This window comes from Leptonychotes weddellii, chromosome 15 (assembly GCF_054177405.1).
Source record: "Leptonychotes weddellii isolate Sample4059 chromosome 15, ASM5417740v2, whole genome shotgun sequence".
Classification (NCBI taxonomy): domain Eukaryota; kingdom Metazoa; phylum Chordata; class Mammalia; order Carnivora; family Phocidae; genus Leptonychotes; species Leptonychotes weddellii.
Window position 1 is genome coordinate 49,251,527 of NC_138383.1, and position 26,877 is coordinate 49,278,403.

The following is a 26,877-nucleotide window of genomic DNA, read 5'->3' on the forward strand; positions in this document are numbered from 1 at the left end:
GCGGGCGGGGGGGGTGGGGGTGGCCCCGAGGAGCGAGGAGCAGCCTCACCTCTCTCTAAGGGCGGGGTTGCGAAGGTCCGAGATGAGGGGCATGGTCCTCTTGAACTGCTCTATTTTGGAGCGAGTGGTTTCGATAATTTCCCAGTTGCGGTCCTGGGCAGACATGGGAGGCATCGGCAGGCCTGGCCAGCATCCCCGCGCCGTGGCCCTTCCTCAGTGGCTCGCCCTCTGCCCCCCACCGCCCCCCACGCACCTTGTACTCTTTGGCCAGCCTGGTGAGACGGCGAAAGAGCCCTTGTGCCATCGTTTCCATGGCCTCCGTCTGCAGCGTCAGGAACCGGCCCGTCTTCCACTGGTTCCAGTTCTCCTCCCAGTCCCGTGTGATCTCCCACACCTGCTGCAGTGCGTCCAGCTCCTGCACGGCCAGGAGTGGGAAGAAGCGGTAAGGGAGGGCACTCGGGCCCTCCTCCTCCTCCACACACAGCGGACGGGGACCCCGTGCTTGCACTCCTCCGGCCGCCCCCCGGGAGCTGGCGGCGGGACTCAAGCAAATGCAGGGACACACACGTTTGTAGCAGCCAGATCTGCTCGAAGGCAGGAAGCAGGCCGGATGTCCACACAGCGGAGGATCACTCAGCACCTACCGCGCTACAACGTGCGTGAACCTTGAAAACGTTACGCTGAGCGAACTCAGCCAGACACGAAGGCCATTTGTGCCAAATGTACGGGACGGAAGATCCACGAGTGGTCGACGGGGGCTGAGGGGAGAGGGTGTAGGTTTCCTTCTGGGGTGATGAAAGCGTTTCGGAGCCAGAGGTGATGACTTCACAACATTGTGAATGTACGAAATGCCACTGAATCGTTTGCTTTAAAATGGTTATTTTGTTGGGGCGCCTGGGTGGCTCAGTCATTAAGCGTCTGCCTTCAGCTCAGGTCATGATCCCGGGGTCCTGGGATCGAGCCCCGCATCGGGCTCCCTGCTCTGCGGGAAGCCTGCTTCTCCCTCTCCCACTCCCCCTGCTTGAGGTTCCCTCTCTCACTGTCTCTCTGTCAAATAAATAAATAAAATCTTTATTAAAAAACGGTTATTTTGTTATCTGAATTTTACCTCCTTTTTTTTTTTTTAAAGGTCCTCGTGCTCCCATCTTCCTGGTCCTGCCCCCGGCCCCCATCCCTGCTCAGCACAAGGGCCTAGCCCAGCACACCACCTTCTCCAGGTTCTGCAGGTCCTTGGAGGCTGGCTGCTCGATCTTGAAGATGCCCAGGTTGGAGCGGAGACTGTTTTCTTCTTCCCGCATGGCATTCAGCATGGCCCGCACCTGGGCGATCTGCTCCAAGGCTGCCTGATGTCCCACGTTACTGGTGAAGGGGCCTGTGGGAAATCCAAGGTGAAAGCCATCGTCCCCTGGAAGGACCGTCATGGTCGTCCTACCTCTTTGTGGGCAAATCTCCCTTCTCTCCTCACCCGACGGGGGCAGGAAGGAAAATGAGGGAATGCATTGCAAGGATGATGATTCACTTTAGCAACAACTCCTACATGTGGTGTGAGAATCAGAACCGGGTGGGTCACGGGAAAGAAAGAAAACTGGAAATGTTGTGAGCTGGGCAGTGCGACCAAAAGCACCAGGCCTTCATCCCCTCTCCCCAGCAGCATCCTTCCTCTGCTCAACCTTCTCCCTACCTCCTGGGGGCCGAGGCTTTGAGACACTGGGTCAACACAGAGGTAGAGGGGGAGAGCTCGAGAAAGAGGTACCTTTAGATTCAAAGTCTTCCAGGAGATTATGCGCTTTCTTCTTGAAGTCGTCCGCTGAGTGGATGAGGCCTGTCTTGAATTTCTCCTTGTGTTTCTTCAGCATTTGTTCACTATCCAGCAGGATTTGTTGGAAGATGACCCACTCCCCGTTGAGATGGTCCAGCATCTCTAGGACCTGGGGACATCAAGGAGGGGACGATGACCCATGAGCAGGGGGTCTATCTGCAGCCATGCTCTTAGGGCCTTGTTTCTGACCCTGTGGACCAGAGTCTTAGGGCCTAAGAGAAATCCATAAGCCGACCCAAACTATCATTTGAGTTCTCTGGCTCTCCGAGGCCTCGGGGTCTTGCGCCTTCCGCCCAGCTCACTCCTCTGCCGTTCTTCCTGGCGGCCCAGGGCCTACGACGTGGGGGTTAACTTTCTCCCCGAGCCACTGCCGCCATGGGCCCGACCCCGGTGGATGGCACGCCCCAGGAACTCACGTTCTCCTGAACCGGCACCTCGTACTTCTCGAGAATGGTGAACTGCTCGTGGATGGGGGGGATCTGGGTCTCCAGGTTGGGCAGGTCGTGCTGCAGGGTCTCCATGAGCTGCAAACTGACCCCCAGTTCCTCCAGCGTCTGGGGAGGGTGGCTGATTCTGAGGGCAGGCAGAGAGCACGCGGGTGGGCCTCCTGCCCCGCCCCGCCCCCACCGCCCCCGCCGCCCCCTGGAGGAGCCCCTACTTGTCCCCGTTGTCCTGCAGGTAGGCGTGGAGCTCCAGGAGGCGCCGGGCCGCCATCTCCTTGAGCAGGGTCGTGAACTTGTTCTGCCACTCGTTGCAATGCTGTACCAGCGAGAACTTGAGGTGGGAGCAGTCCAGCAGCACGAACTGGACATTGAGCACCGTCTCCTCCTTCTGCACGTTGTTGGCAACCTCCGTGTAGCTGCAAGGGCCCGTGTCCCCGCTAGGGCGGTTTTCTCTCGGCAGACAAGCCCTCCGCCCTGTCGCGAGTTTGCGCTCGGGTGTCCTGCCCCCCGGACCCGCGCGGTAGCTCCAGGTACTCTGCTGCTCTGGGGGTGTCCCAGCCACACGGCGAGAGCCTATCACTCCCCCAACCCCTGCCTGCGACACAGCAACCGCACTCCTTAGTCGGGCATTCGAGGCCTCGGGGTGGCCCGGGGCGGAGTACCCACTGCTGCTCCCCAGCTCTGCGGCCTCAGACAGCCTATTCAAACCGGTCTGAGCCCCAAGTTCTCGTCTGTAACACGGTGATAATCACAGAACCCACAGCACAAGGCTGCCGAGAGAAGGACGTGGTCCGCCCTACCTAAACCCCTGGGGCGCGTCCGGCCCCGCACCCGTGTCCTAGGCCACGCGCTCCTCGGTGCGCGTGCGCGTGTGTCCCCATGTCCGTGCCTTCCTCACGCTGTGTTCTCCGCCTGCAAGGCCCTCCCCCCGCCCCTTGCTGCCTGTGAGAGCCCTACCCACTCCGCCAGGCCCTTCACGCAGCCTTTCCTAATGTCCCAGCCCTTCCACGGCTTTGCACGCCTGAATCCTACTTCTTCTCGCACCAATGCTTCTGTGGTGACTACATTTGCACAGAGCCTTAGAGCGTGCAAAGCGCTCTCGCGAGGCTCCGTGACCCCACAACCTCGGGCGCCCCGCTGGCTCCGTCCATGAAGCGTCTGCCTTCGGCTCAGGTCGTGATCCCGGGGTCCTGGGATCGAGCCCCGCGTCGGGCTCCCTGCTCAGCGGGAGGCCTGCTTCTCCCTCTCCCTCTGCCCCTCCCCGCTGCTTGTTTTCTCACTCTCTCAAATAAATAAAATCTTAAAAAAACGATACACAGGGGCGCCTGGGTGGCTCAGTCGTTAAGCGTCTGCCTTCGGCTCCGGTCATGATCCCAGGGTCCTGGGATCGAGCCCCGCGTCCGGCTCCCTGCTCGGCGGGGAGCCTGCTTCTCCCTCTCCCGCTCCCCCTGCTTGCGTTCCCTCTCTCACTGTCTCTCTCTCTGCCAAGTAAATAAATAAAACCTTTAAAAAAAAAAAGTGCTTGCTTCTCACCCTTCAGGCCTTTACATTTGTCGTTTCCCAACAGGACCCTGTGGGTGCGCCCCACCAAAAAAAAAAAAAGACAAGACCATTCCCCTAAATTTTGTCCAGCTCTGATGTGACCTCTACCCCTTGAGAAACAAAGGTCCGATGCCCTAGCTCCCGATCTCCTCCCAAGGTTGCGGACACGCGTTTTCTGCAGCTCTCCCTTCCCCAACGCTCTTCCCGAGCCCGTAGGCCTGGGCCTCCTCCCGGGATGCTAGGCTTCCCAGCCACCTTCGCTCCTTACCGGGCAATGTCGGCATCAAAAGAAGAGACGGGGGGGTTGAGACGCTGATAGCGGCGAATAAAAGAGTCCTTGTTGATCTCCCAGATCTCCCGATACAAATCCCAGGTCTTGAGGTAGTTCTGCAGCAGGCTTGCGTTGTTGGTCATGCCGCTGCTGATCTGGGCCTGGATCTTCTTGATGTCCTCGTCTCGCTCTTCAAGAGCCAGCAAAATGCTTCTCACTCACTCCCAGCCCAACCCAAGCTCCAGCCTGGGCCCTGGCCACTGGATCCTCCTCTCCAACACCACCTCCCCAAAGAAATACAGCTCAACCGTGAGCATTCGTAAGCAGAGGGGGAGTCGGATCCAGCCCGAGGATTCAGAAGGGCGCCTCCTATCCTGCCCCAGTCCCAAACTCGTCCTTCTGAATCTCCCACCCCAGTCCCAAAGCCCTTGAGCGTGAGTCACTTACCTTCCACTCCCACCACCACCCTTGCTCCCTTCCCCGACTGGCCCCCGACCTGGCCTTCCCAGCATCACAGAGATGACCAGCCCCACGTCTGGAAACGGCCCTGGCCTCTCCTCCTGGCTCTGCCCCTCCCTAAGTCTCTGATGGCCCTGCACCCGGTGCCCTCCCCACTGCCCACTCACCCACGATTATGTGGATGGGGTCACGATGAAACTTGCGCCTGATGAGAATTTCGGGGAGGTGGTGGAAGACAGAGATGGTGGAGAAGAGGTGGTGGCCAATGTCATTGACCACACCTGCCAGCGTCTGCAGAGTGGGTGAGAATTCCACCTGGCGGTGGGGGGAAACACAGGGGAGATGGCCTCAGCGTAGGCCATGGAGCCTCAGGACTGGGAAGGCTGAACACCGCAGAACCAGCCCTGGAAGCCACAGGGTGAAGTCAAGGCCAAGGGATTTAGGGAAGTTTAAGGATTGAGGGAAACCGAAAATAGAGACAGTTTTGGAACATCAGGGGTCAAGGTCCCCACCTGTGCCACACCTCCCTGTGTGTCATTCTGCAAAATGACCAGGACTCGGAAGAGGGGGTTGGGCGTGGTCTTCCCGTCCCCGTTGATGGCCTTGGACAGCTCCAGCAGCGACCACTTCACATTCAGACGCAGGGCATCCTCCATCATGCGGTCCAGCCGAATTGTGTACAGCATCCACTGCTGCTGAATCTGGGGGAGGGCATGGGCAGAAGGGTGGGCCCTCAGGGGAAACAGGGCCAATGGGGAAGGCAACACGCTGGTTAAAGAGAAAGGTAGGATGCGGAGTCCCGAAGGAAGAAGGCTTGAGAGACTGAAGGTTGGGTGAACCCAAGACGAGAGCAGGGCGTCTGAGAAGCCCCCACAAAGGGTAGACAGGAAAACCAAGCGAAAGTTCCGATGGGCCCCGGAGGGCTCGCCCAGCCACAGAGCCTTGGCCCCAGGACCCGCACCTCAGGGCCGTCATTCTTGAAGACTTCGTAGGAGTTGGTCGTGATGGCCACCACGTCCTGGTGCAGGCTCATCAATTTCTGCTGAACAGCCGCCCGGTGCTCCCGCTGGTCCTCCTCAAATTCCAGGTCCCTGTATACCCGTTTGCCACTGATGCGCACCAACAGCGTCTCGGATATCTCTTGGGCTCGCCAGCCAATGGTCAGAGTGGAGGCCTTGAACTCATTCACGATGGTCTGCACCTAGAGTCAGACCGCGCCCACAGGGGAGCCTCAGTTTGGGAAGAGACCCTCTGGGCTCCGAGCTATCCTCCCACCCGTCCTCGAGCCAGAGCTGCTCACATTAAAAATAATGTACCTCAGCATGCTTCATTTTTCACACTACTCCCTGGTCTCTGTACTGATCACCCACACACCGGTCTTTGGGTCGGCCTTGCAGACCTTCAGAGCCTAGTGACCAGGACCCACCTTGCTGGCATGTATTCGGCATTCTGTGATGAAGAAGGCGCTGGCCCCCTTCAGGGCCCAGTGCAGTTTCTTGAGTCCAGGGTGGATCTTCTTATCCAGGAATCGGATACGTTCTTTGAAGAGGGCCTGCTCATCTGGGGACAGCATGGCAATGATCCTGTGTATGAGAGAAGACTGGCAGTGGGTGGGCCAAGCTCTTCAGGCTTCTCCTCCGCACCAGGAAACTCGGTGGAGACATCGGGAAACTCACAAGGCTACACCGTGCTTTCCAAGAAAACTTTCACCAATAGTGGAAACGCTCTACACTTCGTGCTGTCCACGCACGGTCGCCACTAACCATGAAGTGTGGCTGTGGGGCATTTGACATGTGGCCTGTGCGAATGAGTAACTCAATTTTAAGATTTTACATAATTCCAATTAAATAATTAAAATAGAAATAGCCACGTGCCACTGAGGGCCGCCATATTGGACCGTGTAGTTCTAGACGCCCAGACAAGACTGCTGGCTCCACTCACTTGGACTTTAACTGGGCTGAGAGAGGTGCCCAACCCAGAGCAAAGCCTCAGCCAGAGTTAAGTACCAAGGGTATTGAGAGAAGGGTGCGAGGGTGGCCTTGGTTCAATAACACCGATGTTATCCCGTGCCCACGATGCTAATGCCCCCAATTTCATTCTAGAAAAGTGACCCAGGCCCACAGTATACGTGGCCCCGGTGACCTGTGGGGTTGGAGAGGACCAGGTTGGGTTGTTTTTGCTCTCTACCCTGAAGCTAGAAGACAAAAGTGCAAGGGACAGGAATAACCGCAGGGCCATACAAGAGGGTAGGAGAAAGCATTTTTTTGAGATGGTCAAATGTAAAGGATAGATCCTGCAGGAGATAGACGACATCACGGGACAGATAAGACACAGAGGGGGCTCAGAAGGCGCACAGAAGGCTGCGCTGAGGACTGCAACCTTACCGATTGTAGTCTCGAGCCACAAGCAACAGGTTTTCCCGAAGAATGCGCAGGTCCTCCGCGCGCTCAGCTACATTCATCACGTAGTGGGGCGTCTCAAAGAGCAGCCGTTCCCAGTAGTCAATCTCCACAAAGAGAATCAGCAGGGACCTCGGGGAGAAAGGGCAAGGCAGCTCAGGGGATTGCTGGAGGGCCTGACCTGGAGTCAGCAGCGGCCCCAGGGTGGCGGGCTGGGAGGCACAGAGACAGAGATAAGGAATGAAGCAGAACCTCCCGGTAAAGAAGGCTGCCTGGACTCACTGACTTTTGCTGCCCTCCCTGCCCAAACCCCCACAGCAGTAAAGGGGTACTTTGTGTGTTTAGGGCATAAACCCTTAGAGGCAGACCAGAAGCTGAGAAGCCGCCGGGTAAGGAGCAGAGCCGGCACCCTCAGGGGGCGATGGAGACCATTTGTGCCGTGGGGCTCTCTGAGCCCCAGGGTGGTGTCTCCGAGCGTCTCAGGAAGGGAAGCTTGTGGAAACAGCTCCCCACCTGTCCCTGCCCCTACTCTGCACAGTTAATCAAGTTCCCTCATCACCCCAGCAGAAGATGGAAGGCTTCTTGTCTGGAGAGACAGTACAGAGACAGACCGACGGAGGGTCTTGGACTGGGGACCCAGACCCGGCTGAAGGAGGGGGTGTACTGAGAGGAGGGGACATTAAGGGTCCACGTGCACACTGAATGTTAAGACCCCCAGCCTTCTTTTCCCACCCAGCAACCGGCGCTCGGGCAGCTGGACAAACACTCTCCAGAACGAAGCCCAGAGAACTGCCCCGTGGCCTCTGGCCAGCCTGAGGGGTGAGTTCCAAGGACGGTGCCCTCAGGGGTCCCCTGGAAACAGCCCACAGTTGATGAGCCCCACGGCCGGCTCAGCAGAGTTTCCAGTCCGCCTTCCAGCTCCCTGCCCTTGAAGATGGACAACCAAGGATCACAAAACATCAGTCTCTGTCCTTCCTAGCACAAAAGGCAGGAGGCAAAACAACCAAAGAGAAGAAAAGCCAACTCCAAGGAGAGACGAGGGGGCAGGGGCTGCGCAGAAAGAAAGCTGCCCACACCAAGTAAGAAGACGCAACAAAACTGTGTGAACATCCTGAGAGAGAGAGAAGAGCATCCGTGACCCAAAACCCAGAAGAGCTCTTGGAAGTTAAAGACGATAGCACGACATTAATGAACAAACAAGCCCGTTAACAACGAAATCGACAGGAATCTCTCGGAAAGTAGAGAGAAAGACACAGAGATGGAAGGCAGAGAGGACTTTGCATGAAAAAAAGAATAGAAAACTCCCCAGTAACAATTTTTATATTAACTACATGTTGGAAGGATCATACTTGGGGCAATATCGGGTTGAGTATTCAAACGGATTTCAGCTGTTTCTTGTTCCTCTGTTAAATGCAATACCAGAGGAATTTGACTTGTGCGTGTGGCCTCCCATCCGGGGAGCTTCTCGCCCTTCCCTCCCGGGTGTCACAGCCACGTCCTGAATGCGCCACCTCTGAGATCAGCCCCTCAGACGCCCTTCCACCCGAGCCCAGCGTCCTCCCAGGTCCAGCACTTGCCCTCCCAAAGGACCTGATCTTTGACCTCACACCGCTGACCACGGGCTCTCCTCCTGCCTGTGTGTCCCCCCCATCACTGCCTCCTGATCCACAGACCCTGCCATCTGTCACTTGCACGGTCCTCCTGCCACTCCTCACTTGCTCCTTAGCGTAAGCCACCTAGCGGAACCCCAACCCTGGTTCAATCTGCTGCCATCCCCCCGCCACTGTGCAGGCGGCCCAGCGAGACGGGACCACATAGATGAGCACCCCGAGGGCTCCCCACGCTGCATGTGGGGGTCTCCCCAGGCTGCCCCCCTTCCTGTGCTCACGGCCACCTCCGGCAGCGCCTCCCCACTCTCTCAGACCTGCCCCTCCCTGTCTCTGCAGAAAGCCCACCTCCTACACCACAGGGATACAAAAGCCATCGGGAGACTCCACGTACTTCCCACTATAAAACCCAGAAGCCTGGGGACTTGTGTCCCACCCATGGCTTCTCCCGTTTAGGACGGAAGAGGCCCTCCTCCCTCCCAAGGCCAAGGCCCCCTCCTGGGTTCCGCGTCCTGACACGGTTTCCTCCCGCTTCCTCAGATGCCACCCCCTCCCGCTCTCCTCAACAGTCAAAGAAGGCCAAGGTTCTACCACCTTGAAAAAACCAAACCCAAACCGGCCCCCCAGACTCCGTATCCCTCTGCGGATACCGGGCCCCGCACTCCCCTTTACTGCGCACCTTCCACATAGAATTGTCCTCGAGAACTCCTCTGTCCCCTTTGCCTCCACAACTGCCCTCGTCAAGTCTCCCTGGGACACCTTGTCCCAAGCCCTGCAGGCCTCCTCAGACCTGGCCCTCCGCCCTCTCATGCTAGACTCCTCCCTGCCTTGCCTTCCTGGGACGCGCTCTTGCGTTCTTCCCTGGCTTCCAGGCCACAGTTCCCCTCTTGTCTGCCTGCCTTTTGGTACAAGTGTCCTTCTGTCTCTAGCATCCCTTGGAAACCCCATTCGGCTGGGCGCTGGAGACCCTGCAAGGAATCTGCTTGCCCTGCAGCTCCCTTCAATGCAGGCTCCTGGAGGTTCTTCACATCCAGCACTCTCCCCGGGCGAGCTCGTCCATGCCCACGGCTTCAGCTGCCTTCTAGAAGCTGCTGACCCCCAGATCTACACGGCTAACGGGAACTCTGGATTTGCATGCCCAACTGCCTCCTGGATGTCTCCCCGCCTCGGCCCACGGGCACTGCGCACGCACGTCCAGAAACAAACTCATGGTCCACTCTGCACGCGGGGAGCTCCCGGCTCCGGTACCAGCCCCGTCTGCTGCCTAAACCAGAGCTGCACGTCCTCCCTCAGCCTCACTGTGCAGCATCCAACCCACTCCCAACTCCTTGGGTTTTAGAGGCAAAGTTCAGAAACTCCACTATCTCCCAGGCACCTGTGGCTCAAATGCGATGCCAAATGGCAATTGGACGTTGGCCTAAAGTTGATGGAAGAGTGCGTGGTCATCCATCTCAAAGAGCAAAGACTCCAGGCAATTGCTGCCATGTGGGACGAGCGCCCGGCGTGACTGAAGCGTCTGATTTTTCAAGAGGCCAGAACACAGAACTATTTTCCTATATAAAAACTGTAACCAGTTAAACATTCTCATGGAGATGAAGTGGTGGAAGTCGGAGGGGGAGACGAACCATGAGAGACGATGGACTCTGAGAAACAAACTGAGGGTTCTAGAGGGGAGGGGGGTGGGAGGATGGGTTAGCCTAGTGACGGGTATTAAAGAGGGCATGTTCTGCAAGGAGCACTGGGTGTTATACGCAAACAATGAAGCATGGAACACTACATCAAAAACTAGTGATGTAATGTATGGTGATTAACATAACAATAAAAATTTTTAAAAAATTCTCATGGAGGAAAAGAGACCCATGACCATTAAAACAATAAAAATAAAATACCCAAATTAACCAATTAAAAAGAGACGTCTATACGTAACATCTATATGCAAATTTTATATATATGACATCTCTTGTTAATTGGTCAATGTACATGGACAAAATGATTTATAGACATTTTATGCAGATTTAAATACACTGAAAGAAAAAATGCTATTCTTGGACAGAAAGACTCAAACCTTAAAGATGTTCATTCTTCTTAAGTTAACCTATAAATTTAACCCAATCCTTGTTCCTATAAAAATAGGAACGGAACTATTTTGGGGACTAAACAGATTGATTCTAAAGTTCTTATGGGAAATAAATATTAAAAATATCCCCCTTAAAACTCTGCAAAGGGAGAGGAATGAGGTCAATAATTAAAGCAGTTGGGTTCCTTCATATGAAGAGACAGACATACCAGCACAGAAAAGTGAATCCCAAAATAGACACAACTCTCCGTGGGAATTTGTTATGTTATATAAATGAGATCAGGTCAACTGGCTAGCCATCTGGGGATTAAAAAACACAACTCAGTTGCACATGCAGCTCTCTCCCTACATCAAAATAAGTTTCAAAAGGATCAGACATCTACATGTAAAGAATAAAATCATAAAATGCCGTAAGTAAATATAGAATATTTTCAAAAATTTTAAAAAGCTTGAATTAAAAATCACATGATTTGTAAAATCTGTGTGGTTTCTTTTCCTCTTTTTTAAGGAACGTGTACTTTTTAATCACAATCAAAAGCCCCCACAACCTGGAGATGCTCTCATGAAAGTCCATGTTCTGAATATTACCGAAATGCTACTTGGAAGCACATTGAGGTGAAAATTCCAGAATATTCTGTGTCTGCTCTACAGGCAAGCACTGAAATAACAAAATAAGAAATGATATCGTATTTGAAGTTTTGCAAAGGATTATATCTTCACCTTTACTGGAGAGGAAACTTCCGGTGAGGGAAATTATTTTCAAGTGAATAGGCCTCTCTCACACGTGAACGAGCAGTGGATTACCAGGCATTGAAGGAAACCCTCCAAAGTAAAAGAGAGAGAGGCCAAAGCCACGGAAAATTGCTTTCAAGTTAGGATTCCAAGTCCAGCCAAACGTCCAACAAGGGGAGGGCAGAAGACAACTGTGGTCAATCCCATAAAAACTCAAAAAATTTGCCTCCCACGCACCATTTCCCGGAAAGCTAGTAAAGAATGCACTCCACCAAAATGAGGGTCTAAACCAAGAAAGAGGAAGACAAAGGAAACAGGAAATCCAACAAGAAAAGAGGCTGGGAGTGGGGGGCGGAATTCCAGGCTAACGCCTGAGTAGCAGGCCTTGAAACCAACCAGTTCTACTGACTCAGGAGGAAAGAGAGTTCTAGCAAGGGTAGCTCTAAGAAAGACAGGAAACCAGTTCAGAGAGTGAGGAAAAATACGACCCATCTGGGCCAATTCATGACAGTGAACAGTGTGCTAAGAAAAATAGCGAAATAATTATCAGTTCCAAAAAGAGCAAACAACAGACAAGCCAAGAAAGGACCATCACCACAAAATTCCTCCGCCCAGCCGCAAACGGGACTAACAGAGTCATATTAAGATAAACACTAAATCCGGACTTAACCAAAACTGGTGTGAGAGCTACGCTGGACAGATAGCGGGGTCTGGGCATTTCTAGCTGCACAAACACATCCTCCCGTGTTCTTCAGACTGGAGGCTCCGAATCGGTCTCCCTGAACGCCGTGGCCAGCCCACGTGGGCGAATGTGCTCCCCAATGTCCCACCGAGATGTCTCTTCATTTTGTCATCTTGACGAGATCTTCAAAGTAACGTGAAGGCCTATCAGCAGATTTTAACGTGTCGGCCGACAGGACGGACTTGGATGATGCCGTCTCGATTGTTGAGCTGAACTCAACATCCTAGGAGGAACTCTTTCCACAGGGATGCTCTTGTCTTTGCCAGAAGTGTGTCAATTAATTTCCAGAATGCACATTTTGACAGATAAAATTTCTTTTTTTTTTTAAAGACTTATTTATTTGAGAGGGAGAGCACGCGAGCACAGAGAGTAGAGGGAGAGAAGCAGACTCTGCTGAGCATGGAGCCTGACGCGGGGCTCGATCCCGCGACCCTGAGATCATGACCTGAGCTGAGATCAAGAGCCAGACACATGACCGACGGAGCCACCGAGGCACCCCAACAAATAAAATCTCCTTAAAAAAGCAAATCAGCCCGGGAAATTATTTCGTAAGATATTTCCTCATTGATCCTCAGAGCCGTGGTCAGGCCACAGAGGCAGGAAAGTGAAGTCAGCTGAGTTTAGGGCTGATAGCCCGGAATGAACCGACCCCATAGAGAATGTCCTATATGGTTGGGGAAGAGAAGGAATTGCAGGCCCTACACACAGAAAACCAACAGGCGTCCCCGTGTCCACCCTCCTGCCCTGTACAGATGGTGTAGGACGCAGGGACGACATCTGGAACATGTTCGAGTTACGTGCGATCGGTGAAGCCGGTCTGGCTGTGAAACGTGGTAAAAGCCAATTTGGACTTCAGAGCTCAAATGTTTGGGATATAAGGTGGGATGAGAAAGCCCCTTGTGAGATAAAATAGGCTCTATTAGGGCCCAGAAGGCTGCGAACTCGGGGGGAGTCAGGTGATTCTGAGAACACTCAGGACACTTGAAAAGCATGCTTATTTGGAGATCTTATCTGGACCCTTGAGCACAAAAGGGTGAGCCTGATAGAGTCATCTGCACCTCCGTGGTAAGGTGTTGGAGAAGAGTGGAAACGGTCTTGGATTTCTTTACTGGTTTGATGCGCCCAGACTTTTCATCCTTCCCTAGAATCATGTTGTTGTCTTTCCCCCCATACATAATTTACTGGGTTGAGGCAGCTTTATCTTGAAACCACAAAAATGTAAAGCACTTATAACAGATCCCTCTAGTAAACGACTGCCCAGGGACAGAAACACTCCTCTCTGGGAGAAGCGTTCTAGCCATTATTTGGGTTTCGGTTAAACCCAGGCCATAAATATTTGGCCCAAAGTTGCCTTGTTGGCCCTGCTGTAAAGATTATGCAACGGGTGCTTCAGATAAGTATCTCATGTGCTCCTTGAAGGGAGACCATCACAGCAGACTGGCAAGTTTTCTCCTAAGCCTCTCCGACCTCAATGGGCATCCTGCTGGAACATCAGGCAACCGCACCACGGTGGGGGGATGGGCACAAGGTACAGGGAGCCCACTCGAAATCCTCCATCCGGTACGGAATATCCAGAAGCCTTGCAGAAATCGTGCAACAACTTTAAGTCCGTCAATCCTGAGCTGACTGAGTCACAGTATACATTATAGGATGCTAGACGCCACGGGGAACAACCACATACTTCTCCCCGTACAGAATGGAACACCCCCCCACCATGCGTGTTGTTAACCTTAAAAAAAAAAGCAAGTTGCAAAAAACCCCATTTACAATGTGATCCTATTTTGTGTGAAGTGTGTATTTTGGATCACCTGGTAATCGAGATTACCTCCAGGGAGCGTGGCTGGGTGCTGGGTTTTCACTGTTTCCTGTATATATTGCCACATAAATTTTTTTTTTTTACAGTGAGCAGGCACTATTTTTATAATTTAAAAATACCCACTGAAGATTTAAAAAAAAAAAATCAAAGAAAAACAAATGTATGAAGTGGGGGGGGGGGGGTAAAAGAGAGTGGGGAAAAAGAAATAGACCAAACCACTAAGCATGGTTATCTTTGGGGAGACTTTTTTCTCTCTTTCACTTTCTTGCATTTTGCAAATTTTCTAAAATTGTCGATACTTTTATAATGGGAAAATTAATCATTTTGAAAACACTTTGGATGCACAGTGTATATGGTATGCTACTATTTGTATTAAAAGACCGTTTATGGGGTGCCTGGGTGGCTCAATTCATTAAGCGACTGCCATCGGCTCAGGTCATGATCCTGGAGTCCCGGGATCGAGTCCCGCATCGGGCTCCCTGCTTGGCAGGGAGTCTGCTTCTCCCTCTGACCCTCCTCCCTCTCGTGCTCTCTCTCATTCTCATTCTTTATGTAGCTATCCACTCTTATTGCTGGAATGTGTTCCCCAAGAAACTAGCGACACAGACTCTTTAGAGAGAAACTGAGTCACAGGGATACAGCAGTGGAGTCGGACTGCTCCTTCTCTACCCTGGTGTAAATATTGAGTTTTGTAACATGGACCTTATATCGCCCCTTGTAAAAGGTTAAACTGTTTTAAACACTACACCTATTACTTTTGAAAATGATAATAAAATAACATTTACAAAAGGATATCTCCTTGCTAAATCTGCTTTGAATGTCCTGTGTTCGCGAAGCTTCCTGAGGCAGTTCTTTTGAAGGGAAAATCATGTTTGTGGATTGTTGGCTCTTCGTGAGGACTTCCACATATGCCATCTCGCCTCGTGACAAGCACAGAATAGGATTTTTTGATAGATAAGGATAAGGAAATTCCGAGGAATTGGGCGGCCCGCCCGAGGTCACAGCTCACACTGACCCCAGGGTTCAGACTCTGCCCCGAGGACTGGGAGGAGGCAGAGCCCCCAGCCCGCCCGGGCGGCTTACCTGTGACGCGTCTTCACCTCTTGCTCAACCTTTGTCTTCTCTCATACTTAAAACGTAAACACGGATCACTGGTGCTCCCACAATTCTATTTGAATACAACCCTTTGATTCCAGGGAAAAAGGCAACTGCCGGGCTGTGCACGGTCATATCGGTATTACTGCAAGTGCGTCCGTCCGTCCGTCCGTCCGTCCGTGCGGGCGTCACTCCAAGCACAGCGCCTTTGGGAGCACCCAGCTTGACGGGATAATGTGTCTTGCAGATTCAACCCCGTTATCCGCTTGCAAATGTCCCCGCGAGGGTAATACCGGCCTCGTCCCCTGTCGCCTCAAAACCAGAGCGTTGACTTACGGAGCCGTTGTTCTATGGGGCCGCTTGGCCATACCTCAAAAACCCATGGACCTTCTCAGGGCCGCTCTCCAACACCCCTGCCTGGCCGAGGACGGGTCTCCCGCCTCCAACGTCTCTGTCCTTCTCACGAAGGCCTCTCCTCCCCTGACACACGGCACCGCTCCTCCACCCCGTCCCTCCACGGGGCGGGGCGTGTCCTCGCCCCCTGTGCCTCCTGTGCCCTGGCCTCCGTCTGCCCCCCAGGCCCTGCCTAGCAAAGCCCCTCGTGCCCGGGCCCAGCAGATCAGGACAGCCTAGGAGTCGAAGCCAACGCGAGGAGCCACAGCCCAGGAGCCAGGAGGCAGCTGATGACAACGGGGAGCCAAAAGCAATCAAGTGGAAAGTGATTTCCTTCCAATTAAGAAAAACTGTCACCAGACGGTTTGCAATCTCTGTAGACAGATGTCTTACAGAGCTCCTTCCTCAGTGTTCTCTTCTGCATCTCACAGGCCTCCGGGCCTCGGGGCCTCAGGCTCCCCCGCAGAGCGGCCGTGGCCAGGGGCTTTGCCATCCACCCGTCCGCTTTGCCTACCTCGGTTCCCAGCACCGGGAAGGCTCTCGCGGTGGAAATACATGAATCACTCACACTGTAAATGATGGGAACCTGAAACCGTCCTGACTGGAAGGCTGTAGGGGGCAGAGAGCATGACCCGCCAGCCCCAGCAGTCGTCCCCGCCCCCCCACAAGCCCACACCTTCGCCGGTGGCCCTGGTGACTTAGCTGGGCCACCATGGCCATCTAGTGGCAGAACACCTACATCACCAGATCAGTGGGTTACTGGGGGCTGCCTGTTTTGGATGGGTTATTTTGGAGAATAACGGTAGATCAAAGGCAGGTGGTGCTAGTCCCCGAATTACAGCATATGAGAGAGTTCCAAACCAGAACAGCGCGTGGAACCGAGAGACGGGAGTCACGCTCTGGGGAGAGCTGGGGACGCGCACAGCAGGGCAAGGAGTCAGACTGGGTCTCGTACTTGTCAAAGTTGACATCCAGCATGCCCGCCTTCTCCTGGCTGATTCGTAACAGTGGCGTGTCCAGCCGCCGGATACAGTCCTTGTCCAGCGTTAACGTCCAGTCTTGGAAGGTTTTTCGAACCAGTTCATCGATGGCCTGAACCATCTGCTGATAGGTGTGCACGCTCTCCTCTCCCGTTCCAATGTGGGGCAGGAAGTGAGCACTGGACAGACACTGAGGGGGAGGGGCAATGGCTGGCCGGAGCCCACGAGCCACCATCCCCCACAGTACGGTCTCCCACACCGCGCACCCACCAGGCGTGCGGCTTGCTAGGGAGGCCCAGTCTGACCGCTCAGGGGGAACGTGGAGCCACACAGCAGGGTGAGAGGAGGAGACCAGGGCACGAGAGAAAGGGAGTCAGCAGCATGAACAGGGAAGCACAGAGATTCAGCTTAGCAGAAGTTGGGAAAGGTGAGGATTTAAGAGGTACGAGGTGGAAAACCAGTATGAGCCCTTCGTCACCACGGTCCTCGCTCAGCGATCGGGAAGACGCCTTATTCTCACCCAGAACCAATTACATGATGGCAGGCACCTCGGTAGCCTTCAACCTACATTCCCCAAAAGCCCTTTGAGAGGCGTTTTTCCTGTTTCTTTGCGCCGGTTCTTTTAGGAGGACAGGGCCCTCTAAAGGCCTGTCCAGCTTCTGGGATGCTGACCCTATTCCTCCCACGCCCCCCCCCACCTTGATGGGAAATGTCTGCAATGACCCATGTCCGCCAACTGCATCAGAAGCCATGGCCACCTCACTGACCGGCACCTGCCACTCCCCTGGCCCATCATGAAGACTCTCTGGGCAAACTCCCTGGACGGGGCCCCCACCCCTGCCAGCATGGGGCACAGCCTGTGAACTCCACCGGCACCCTGAGAACAAGTTTTGGGAAAGGCCAGGTGCTCACGTTCATGACCCTGTCGATGCGGTGCCGCAGGATCCGCATCCAGTGGGCCTGTCCCGAGTACTGGGCCATGTAGGGCTCCAGGTATGACCATTTCTTGTTCAGCTCACGGTTCACCAGGGCCAGCTCGCTATTGAACAGCATATAGAGATCCACGGCCTTCTTGTCGTAGGTTCGCTTGATGGCCTAACGAAGGGAAAGAACCTGACAACGGGGCCTGGAGGTCCGGCTTCCTTCCCTCCGGTGACTCCTGCGAAGGAGGCGCGCTCCCTAGCGATCCAGAAGCAAGGGGAGCAGAGGGAAGGGAGGACTTGGGGAAGGGCATGAGTGGAGCTGGGACTGGAGGAAGCACAGGAGGGAGCAGGGGGTAGGGGGAAGGGAGGGGGGCGGCACCTCCCGCGTGGCAAGCCTGTGGAAGGTGTCCAGCAGCAGCACTCCCTGCTCCACGTCTCGGACTAACTCGAAGGCGGAGGTGATCAGGTTCTGAGTCATCACCTCCAGGTCTTTGACTCCAGTGCGAAACCTGCACCATTAGAGAAGCGTGGGGCCGGGCGGGCACTGTCGCGGCCCGGAGGATGCCCCCCGAGTAGGAATCCCGGGTGCCGAGGGCGCCCCCGCCCCCGCCAGGCACGCAGTGCCTTACGCACGCGCGTTAATCGTTTCTTCCCCAAAACGACACAGTGAGACGGATTCCCTGGCTTTGTTAGATGAGGAAACAGGCTCTAACGGGTGGACCGACGTGCCCCGAGTCATCTGTCCGGTACGCGGCACAACGGGGGCTCCAGCCTGGACCCTGCCTCTGAGCAGCGGCTCCTCCCCACCCCTGACCTGTCCCCTCCACGCGGGACTTTGGACGCGTCGGGCCCCTCCTCCTGCGCTCGCCTCCCCGCCTCCCTCCCCTGCGCCTCTGCCGCGGAGGGACCCCCTCACCTGTTGTAGTCCTCGTGCCAAGAGGTGTTCTTGACGTCCAGGATGCCCCCGCGAACAGCCCGCAGCGTATGGAGATTCTTATGAAAGATGTCCTCGATCTCCAGCAAGTTGCGCGTGATCTGGGGCCCTTGGGCGCCGAAGAAGCGAGGCAGCGGAGCCTGCCTGCCGTCCTCCCAGCGGGCAAAATGGTATTGGCAGTCACATACCTGAAACCAAGTCCGCGTGAGGGGGCCTCCTGCTCCCTCTTCTGATCCCGCCGGGCCTGCATGCTCAGGCTTGGCTGAAAATGTCCAAAACGCGAGGGAGGACCCTCCAGAGGCAAGGAGCTCCTGGGATGAGCTTTGGCCGTGGAAGGAATGGCGAGACACCACAGGGCCGTGGTAAGAGGCAACAGTCTAAGAGAGCGGGACCAGCAGCAGGGGAAGAGTGGGAAGCCGCCTGCTGAGCCTCTGCGCCTCCCGCCCGCCCGGGGCCGAGCCCCCTGTGACTCTCCTCTTGCTCCCTGACCATCTGCCCACCTCAATGAGGTCCTTGCAACGCTGCACAAAGGCGTCCACCTGGGCAAATATGCTGGTCTGGTCGAGCACCCAGCCCCGACTCGAGAACCTGTGTTCGGAGAAAGAGGGACCGAATCCAAATGTAGGGCCGCGGGCTATCGGCCTGCCCATGCAAAGCTAGAACCAGGAGTCCTGGGGGGCCTGAGAAAAGGAGACCCCAAGAAGCAGTTCTCCTGCACGACTGAGGAAGAAAGGCAAGATGAGGAGAACCAGAGAGGAGACAAAGCATCTCCGTTCCGGAAGGAGGTTTGTACCCAATGGAATTTCAGACCTTCAGGCCAAGAGAGAAGGAGTAAAGCAGGAAGGATTCCTGGAATCAGGGAGGACAGTTATGAGGGTAAGGAGAACCCAGAGTCAGGAGCTAGGATAGCTGTATCCAGAGAGGAAACTGGGACCAGGTCTAGGAAAAGGGAATCTGTAGGCCTTTAAAAAGTGCAAGTGAAAGGGGCCACCTCCACCCTCAGGAGGAACAGGGGGTAGCAGACGGAGACGGCGGGGGACCACGTCATACTGGGTATGCATCTGCACGGCCCACAGGTAGTGATCTTTCCAGGCCTGACAGCAGGCAATGCAGCCCTGCAGGTCCTCCTTGCTGGAAGTGACATGGCCCTCAAAGATGCGGTCCAGAGAGACAGCGTGGCAGCACAAGCAGATGATCTCGTTGCTCATCTGCAGGAGGGGCCGACAGCCTCAGGCCTCAGCCTCCCAGGCTTGATTTGGCTCCCGATACCCAGCCGACACGGGCCGGGGGGAGCCTTCGGGGTTCTACCTGCACCCCCCAGTTCAGCTCAGCTCACTTCCCAGCAAGTGCTCAGCCTGGGGTCCATCCTTCCTGCCTCCCCCGCCACGCTCCACGGACTCCCCTTCTCAAAGCCCTTCTTCCCCCTTTGGCTACTCTATCAGGAAGCAAGCTGTCCGGCCCAGGCCCCAACCCAGAGCACTCGAGGGCTGAAGAAGCAGGCAGAAGCCCATGGTCTCTGTCTGACCCCCGGGGCCACTCCTCACTGCCTTCCACCACATGCTTCCTGCTGAGTGAAGGCCCCGGTCTCCACCAAATCAGCGCGCCCCCCTCCACCCCGCCCCATCCCAGCCCGGCAGACACATACCTTTCGGAAGAGGGAGGTCAGTCTCTCCCGAGTGTTGTAGTGGGGAGAGTTGACCCAGATGATGCGGATGAGACTGATCAACTTGGGGAGCTTACTGGAGATGTCCTTAGGCCGCATGTAGGCCAATTCCTCGTAGGGCTCCTTCAGGATTGACAAAAACGTCAGGTTTGACTGTGCTTGACGAGAACCGTCCTGGCGGTGAAGAAAGACCCGGAGTAGACTTGTCCATCAGAGAGAACCAGTTCAAAGCAAGCACTGTCTACCCATGGGGAAGCACACCCTGAGCTGCCTCTCTCAAAACCTCGTACCAAGCATCTCAGGTCTCTGTGGGCCCTCAGGACAGGAGTTACCAGCTATCTGCTCTCATTTGTGTGCTAGTGCCTAGCACAGTGTCCTTGAGACTCTTCTCATGGTGAGTCCGTCCTCACCACTAGACCAGGAGTCCCCAGCTCGGGCTTTATGTGCACTCCTCCAGTTTCCCCAGCTGGATTCAGAACCCCGCACAAGGTCGGTACTCACCAGCTGTTGATCAGCTGACTCAACAGCACCCCCACTCACACCGCCCCGCCCCCTCCCCGCCATTTCACCCAGCGCCCTTCACCACCCTGTTCTCAACGAGGCTTCTAGACTTGTCCACCTAGCTGTGGCTCAGTTCCCTCACCACCGAGCTCAAAATCCCACCTGGGGAGAGAAGTCCTCCACATCCATATTCCACAGATCACCCTGCCCTTCTGGGTGTCCCCAACGCTAACATAATCAGCTTGTCATACTTTATTGAATTTATTTTTTATGCGTTTATTGAATTTATTCAATATGTGTTTTATTGAATTTATTTTTTATGTGTTTATCTTGCAGTTCTCTTGGCTGAAGCCTATAGGTTCCTCTTTGACCCCGTATCATCTAGTGATCCTGTTTTGTATAAGCCTGGTTTTCTGAGCTGGATTATAGGGGTTGGGCTCATGGCAGGTACTCCATGTATATTTGTCAACTAACTGGAGTCTCCCTAACTAAACTACGAGCTCCCTCGGACCCTGTGTCCTACCACGTTTGTACTGTCCAAGTGCAAGTCCAAACACTGGGGGGGATCGATCTTTGCTCTTGAGGATTACACTGGCTCCCTCCACTTAGTACCCAACTAACGACTGTCCCAACCACTATCCACCCTCTGCTGAGCCTCCATCCTTGGGGCCACTCACAAACCTGGATCTGCTGGGCCAGTTTCATAAAGGGCGCCAAGTAGGAGGACTTGGCAAGTCGCAGGATGGATTCAATGTGCTTCACTCCCTGCTTCACCAGCTGCTTACTGATGCCAGACAGGTCCATGCATCGGTTGCGCCAGAACTCAATCTCCTCCAGAGGACCTAAATTTTCTCCTGTCTCCACAGACTCCTGGGCACTGAGCACCTCCTTTATCTGCCGGGTCCAGTGGATCATGGAGGCTGCCAGGGAGAGTACAAAACCTCTTGCACTTCTCTATGCTGCTCCCCAGTTGTGTCCTTCCCTCTGCCACCTGCATAGTCCTCCTCACCCAGCTCCTTTCTCTGCATCTGGCCCTCTCCTCTCCCCTAGGACCCCCCAACCCACGGGCAATGCCAGCCACTCACTCTCCAGCCGCTGTACCAGCTCTTTGTCCTTAACCACCACCTCGGGCGCCATGTTCATGGCCTCTGCAGGAATGTAGAGAACGGTGTGCCCCTCCAGTTTGTACCGAGTATCTAAGGAAAGGAGAGGACCATGGAAGTTCACAGAGGAGGATGAGTTTATGCCAGCCCAGTTGTAATCACGGTTGATGATCTGGGGCCCAGCTAGTATGGTGGATTTCAGGAGAACAGGCAAAAGAAACGATGACTCAGCTTTTTTTTTTTTTTTTTTTTTTTTTTGGGCTATCAAGAGGAAAAATGCCAGAAGGCAAGAGGGAAACCCCCACTGAGGTAAAATAAGGTCAAAGATCTGCACCACACCCTCAACACTCTCTGGTATGATATATGCACTCCCCCTAGTACCCCCCACCCTGCCATTTCCCCTTACCCCACATGTACTCTTGGAAATACCCAACTCTATGTTTGAGCAGGTCTGGTCAACCTTCTACAGCAGAAAACTGTATCTGCATTGGAAGGCAAATTCTGTTCCCTGATCCACTCCTTCAACAAGCCCGTACGGGGACCTGCTCCGTGCCAGGCTGCACAGGTACCGGGATGAATCTCCCACCTGCCTCATTCACGCTACTGTCAGCGCGGTACCAGAGAGAAGCCAGGTACTCAAGGCTTTCTGCTCACCTGTCAGGCAGGCCAAGAATCTGTGCAGATGAGAAGCAAAATGATTCCGAATACTCTCTGGCCAGGTTGTGTTTGTAAAGATCTGAGGGGCAAAGACACCACTGAGCAGCCGCAGCAGGGCCGGGATGTAGGAACCCCGCACAGTCCCAAACTGCACAGTTGCCTCAAAGTTCGCCGGGGTGATGGGAACTGGTGTGCAGCGAATGAAGTAGACAATCTGGTTCTGGGTCTGCGTGGAAGAGAGTGGACCCGAGATCAGTCTCCAAACCCAGCATGATACCCAACGGGATCTGAGGTGCCAATCATGAAAGTCTGGCTGAGTTCTTCGTCACATTCCCTTAGCCTATCCTGATCCTACACCAAATGGGGTGCAAGGTGCTTCCTGCTTCTTTCAGGGACATAACAGAGTCCACACCCAGACCCACGGGGAGGAAATGCAGAGAGCATGCCTTGAAGGTAGGGACTGTGGATTCTGTCCAACTTGACTCCAGAACCGAGCACGGTTGACTGGTGGGACATATTAGATGCTCAATAAATGTTGGACGGATTGGATGGAAGGAAAAGGATAAAATGGAGGCAGCCCTTTTGGCTACAGGGAAAATGGGAAGGAGAAAGAATGGAAGTAAGAGGTAACTGTCTAGGGTCTCCCATTTCAGCTGTATACACCTGTTGCCCAATTTTTCATTTACCCTTCAGTTTTGTTTCTGGTGAGTTTGTGTGGCTGTTACTGTTGTTTACATTCAGAAATGGTATAACCTTCATGTTATCACCTTAAAGTTTCTGACTTCTACATGCCTAGAAAGGCCATTCCTCCCTAAGATCAGATTCACCTTTCGTGTGTGCATGCTCTTGTACCTACTCTTTATAATTTATGTAATTTTAAAAACTGGAAATAAAGCACAAAGAAGAAATTAATAATCCCCCATCTTTCCACTACCCAGAGTTAAATTTTGGCATTTCAAGTATATTTTTTTTTAAAGCTTAACACCATTATTTTTGTTAAAATGATATACATATGTAATACCATATGATTTTACTCATATGTGGTATTTAAGAAACAAAACAAACGAGCAAAGGGAAAAGAGAGAGAGAGAAACCAAGAAACAGACTCTTGGGGCACCTGGCTGGCTCAGTCAGAAGAGCAGGCAACTCTTGGCCTCGGGGTCATGAGTTCAAGCCTCACACTGTGTGTAGAGATTACTCAAAAATAAAATCTTTAAAGCCTAATCATTTAAAAATGAAGCCTTATCATTTAAAAAAATGACATACAGGTGTTAATTATAAATAACTGAAGAAGAGTACGGAGATAAAAGCTAAACTGTCATCTAAAACTCCACCACTCAGACATTAATGCTGTTAACATTAGAGAAAATGTCATTCCAGACATCTTTCTATAGACTGACACGTACAGAACAAATCAGTTATAACTTACTGCAAAATAGGATCATGCTATTTTTGATTAAAAGTATTAGATTTAATTTTACTTGGATTTAATAGAATAAAAAGACTCCGGTGTGAATAAAACACAGACATCACTGAGCTTCGATAAGTGTTTCTTCACCTGAGAGACTTCTTTCCGAAAGACCCCTTTCTAAAGTCATATGAGATTATTAACAATATTGAGGTTCAGGGGCAACTGGGTGGCTCAGTCGGTGGAGCATCCAACCCTTGGTTTCGGCTCAGGTCATGATCTCAGGGTCGTGAGATCGAGCCCCGTATCGGGGTCTGCATTCAACTGAGATTCTGCTTCTTTCCCTCTGCCCGTCCCCCTACTCGCACCCTCTAAATAAGTAAATAAATAAATAAATAAAACCTTTAAAATTTTTTTGAGGTTCATTTTCCACTACCTATCAACGTGAAGCCCTAGTGACTCCGCTTTGAGAAATAAGGACACTGGCACCTCATACCCCCTCTCTTGCTCAGCCCTGCTCAGTGTTTGTTATACTATTATGTTTACACCCTCCAGGCTGGTGGAATTTGTGTTCACGGCATAACCATAACGCCGGTGGTTATTTATTATTACTTTTTATTTAAATGAATTGAATGCTCATAGATTCTCTATTCCTCAGTTTGGGGGGTTTTTTTTTAAGATTTTATTTACTTATTTAACAGAACACAAGCAGGGGGAGCAGCAGAGGGAGAGGGAGAAGCAGACTCCCCACTGAGCAGGGAGCCCGATGCGGGGCTCAATCCCAGGACCCTGAGATCATGACCTGAGCCGAAGGCAGACGCTTAACCGACTGTGAGCCACCCAGGTGCCCCAATTCCTGAGTTCTTTATTTGGTTCATTTCTTTTTCTTTCTTTTTTTTTTTTTTTTAAGATTTTAGTTTTAAGTAATCTCTCCGCCCAACGTGGGGCTCGAACTCACAACCCTGAGATGAAGAATCACACAATCTTCCAACTGAGCCAGTCAACCTTTTTGGTTCATGTCTTAACGGAATAGATTTCCACTGATGATTTTATTTTTGTTTTATAGAGTAGTGTTCTTTCAAGATTGAAAATGACTGTGCATTTGTTGCCTTTGTATTTGACCATCCCGACTGGGAATAAAACACTTGGGGCACTCTGCCCTTCCTGGAGAACTCTGTGAAGGTGTTCTTCTGGGTGATTGGAGAAGCCCGCCACCAGCCTAATGTCTCCTCTTGGTAGACGATTTGCTTCTTTGGCTAGAGGGCTAAGTAATTCTTCCCCAAATTTTTATTTTGAAACCAATTCCAACTCATAGAAAAATTGCAAGGAAAGTGCAGTGAACAACATACCCTTCATCTGGATTCACTGATTGTTCACATTTTGCCCCATTTCTGCTCAAGGGCACTCCCTTACTCTCTCCTTCTCCCAGCTGAGCCATTTGAGAGTGAGCAATGGATGTCATGTGACGCTGCACCCTTAAATACTTCAGTATACAGCCCCCCAAAATGAGGATCTTCTCCAATATACCCAACACTGTAATTACCACACTCAGAAAATTAAACTTCATATAATACTTTATACAATACACAATACTCAACTTTCCCCAGTGGTCCAAATAATCTGATTCGTTTCCTCATTATTTGATTCAAGCTGAATATTCTTGGCAAGAATGCCACATCGGTGATGTTCCTAAAGAATTAATTTCCTTGGAGTTTATAGCTTACCTAAGACGTGTGTTGGCATTAAGCATCGCAAAACAAATTTTGTGGGCGAAAGTACCTTCTTTCAAGTCCCAGATTCAGTTCCTTCTGTGGGTCAGGGAAATCCTTTGTATTTTACCTCTTAATTTACACTGCTTCATTCGTTGGCACTCTATATTAGCTCACCCTGTCCTATTAACTTTTCTTTTTTTTTTTTTTTTTTTTTTAAAGATTTTATTTATTTATTTGAGAGAGAGAGAGCACATGAGAGGGGGGAGGATCAGAGGGAGAAGCAGACCCCCTGCTGAGCAAGGAGCCCGATATGGGACTCGATCCTGGGACTCCAGGATCATGACCTGAGCCGAAGGCAGTTGCTTAACCAACTGAGCCACCCAGGCGCCCCCTATTAACTTTTCTTTAATTATGTTGTCATTGGCTTTCTCTTCTTCGTGCGCTGTAATTATCTCAAGCCTCTCTTCCGCGGCAACTCACATTTGCAGCAATAGCTAGTCAGCTCCTTGCTGTTTCTAACCTACGAGTTTTGGAACGTGCGGCTCTATTTCCTAAGATCTGCAATCTCCCTTTTATCTCTTTCTCATGTGGCATCATTTCATCTCTCCGTGTTTTAAAAATTGAATTCATGCTCTTAGTGAGTTGTGCTGGAACGTGATGCTGTTGTGAGGAGTCTCCTTCTGCTCTGCTGTTCTCCTTTGCATGCTTTGTTCCACGTTTTTCCCTCGATGTAATGCGCTTGCAGTTGCCATGCAATTTCTGTCCTCATGCTTGAGCAGCTCCGCGAAATCGTCCTTTCTGCTCTGACGTCCTGTGGGTGACTCCTTGATGTCCTGCTGTGAGAGCCCAGTTTCTTCTCCCCCACCTCCCGAAGTGAGAGGGAAAGGGTTGGGTATTTTTATGTTCTGTTCACTTTTCTCTAGCCTAAGAGAATTGTATGAGGGGATGGGCAGGTGGTTCAGGCTCATTTCAGACAGTGTAAAATCTTTGGTAAAACACCTGGGCTCTTTCTCCCTTTTCAGATTTTGTTCAAACCCCAACTAAAGTTCCCCATCTTGCTGGGGGTCCACCATTCCCGTGGGGGGAGGATGGTTTCTTAAACTCAGTACATAGACCTTTCATTGGTCACCCACTTTTTAAGTTAATTAGATTATGCTTCTTTCCTTCTTTACTCTTGGGTGGTTTTTCTTCTTCTTCTTCTTCTTCTCCTTCTCCTTCTTTCTTCTTCTTCTTCTTCTTCTTCTTCTGGTTTTATTTTTTGCCCATTTTATCAAGAATAATAATTTTTGGGGATGCCTGGGTGGCTCAGTCGGTTAAGCGTCTGCCTTCAGCTCAGGTCATGATCCCGGGGTCCTGGAATCAAGTCCCCCGTCAGGCTCCCTGCTGAGTGGGGAGTCTGCTTCCCCCTCTCCCTCTGCCTGCCGCTCCCCCTGCTTTGTTCTCTCTCTCTCTGACAAATAAATAAATAAAATCTTTTTTAAAAAAAAGAGTAATAATTTTTTAAGGAAGTTTCAATTGGCCATCTTAACCCGAAAGCATACAATGAAGTCTGTGATCTTATTTAGAGTATATTTCAGCATAGCAAATAAATTTTCTTCAGC

General features: G+C 52.5%; 2 protein-coding genes across 2 annotated transcripts in view; one reads left to right on the forward strand and one right to left on the reverse strand.

Moving 5' to 3' along the window:
• Positions 1 to 26,877, reverse strand: part of DNAH2 (dynein axonemal heavy chain 2) — an 82,560-nt gene that overhangs the window by 46,137 nt on the left and 9,546 nt on the right. The window contains exons 5-26 of the mRNA XM_081805789.1: positions 22,154 to 22,382; positions 21,482 to 21,592; positions 21,078 to 21,316; positions 19,878 to 20,069; positions 19,283 to 19,440; positions 18,733 to 18,820; positions 18,215 to 18,420; positions 17,678 to 17,807; positions 17,288 to 17,470; positions 16,351 to 16,565; positions 6,919 to 7,065; positions 5,961 to 6,117; positions 5,496 to 5,735; positions 5,047 to 5,235; positions 4,702 to 4,849; positions 4,073 to 4,265; positions 2,478 to 2,678; positions 2,236 to 2,392; positions 1,754 to 1,928; positions 1,209 to 1,372; positions 254 to 415; positions 50 to 153 (exon numbers count right to left, since the gene is read on the reverse strand). Of these exons, the coding sequence (XP_081661915.1) occupies positions 50 to 153; positions 254 to 415; positions 1,209 to 1,372; positions 1,754 to 1,928; positions 2,236 to 2,392; positions 2,478 to 2,678; positions 4,073 to 4,265; positions 4,702 to 4,849; positions 5,047 to 5,235; positions 5,496 to 5,735; positions 5,961 to 6,117; positions 6,919 to 7,065; positions 16,351 to 16,565; positions 17,288 to 17,470; positions 17,678 to 17,807; positions 18,215 to 18,420; positions 18,733 to 18,820; positions 19,283 to 19,440; positions 19,878 to 20,069; positions 21,078 to 21,316; positions 21,482 to 21,592; positions 22,154 to 22,382 (3,788 nt within the window). The remainder of the gene's footprint in view (positions 1 to 49; positions 154 to 253; positions 416 to 1,208; positions 1,373 to 1,753; positions 1,929 to 2,235; positions 2,393 to 2,477; positions 2,679 to 4,072; positions 4,266 to 4,701; positions 4,850 to 5,046; positions 5,236 to 5,495; positions 5,736 to 5,960; positions 6,118 to 6,918; positions 7,066 to 16,350; positions 16,566 to 17,287; positions 17,471 to 17,677; positions 17,808 to 18,214; positions 18,421 to 18,732; positions 18,821 to 19,282; positions 19,441 to 19,877; positions 20,070 to 21,077; positions 21,317 to 21,481; positions 21,593 to 22,153; positions 22,383 to 26,877) is intronic.
• The window catches only part of FXR2 (FMR1 autosomal homolog 2), a 126,668-nt gene that overhangs the window by 5,594 nt on the left and 94,197 nt on the right, over positions 1 to 26,877 (forward strand). The window lies entirely within an intron of this gene.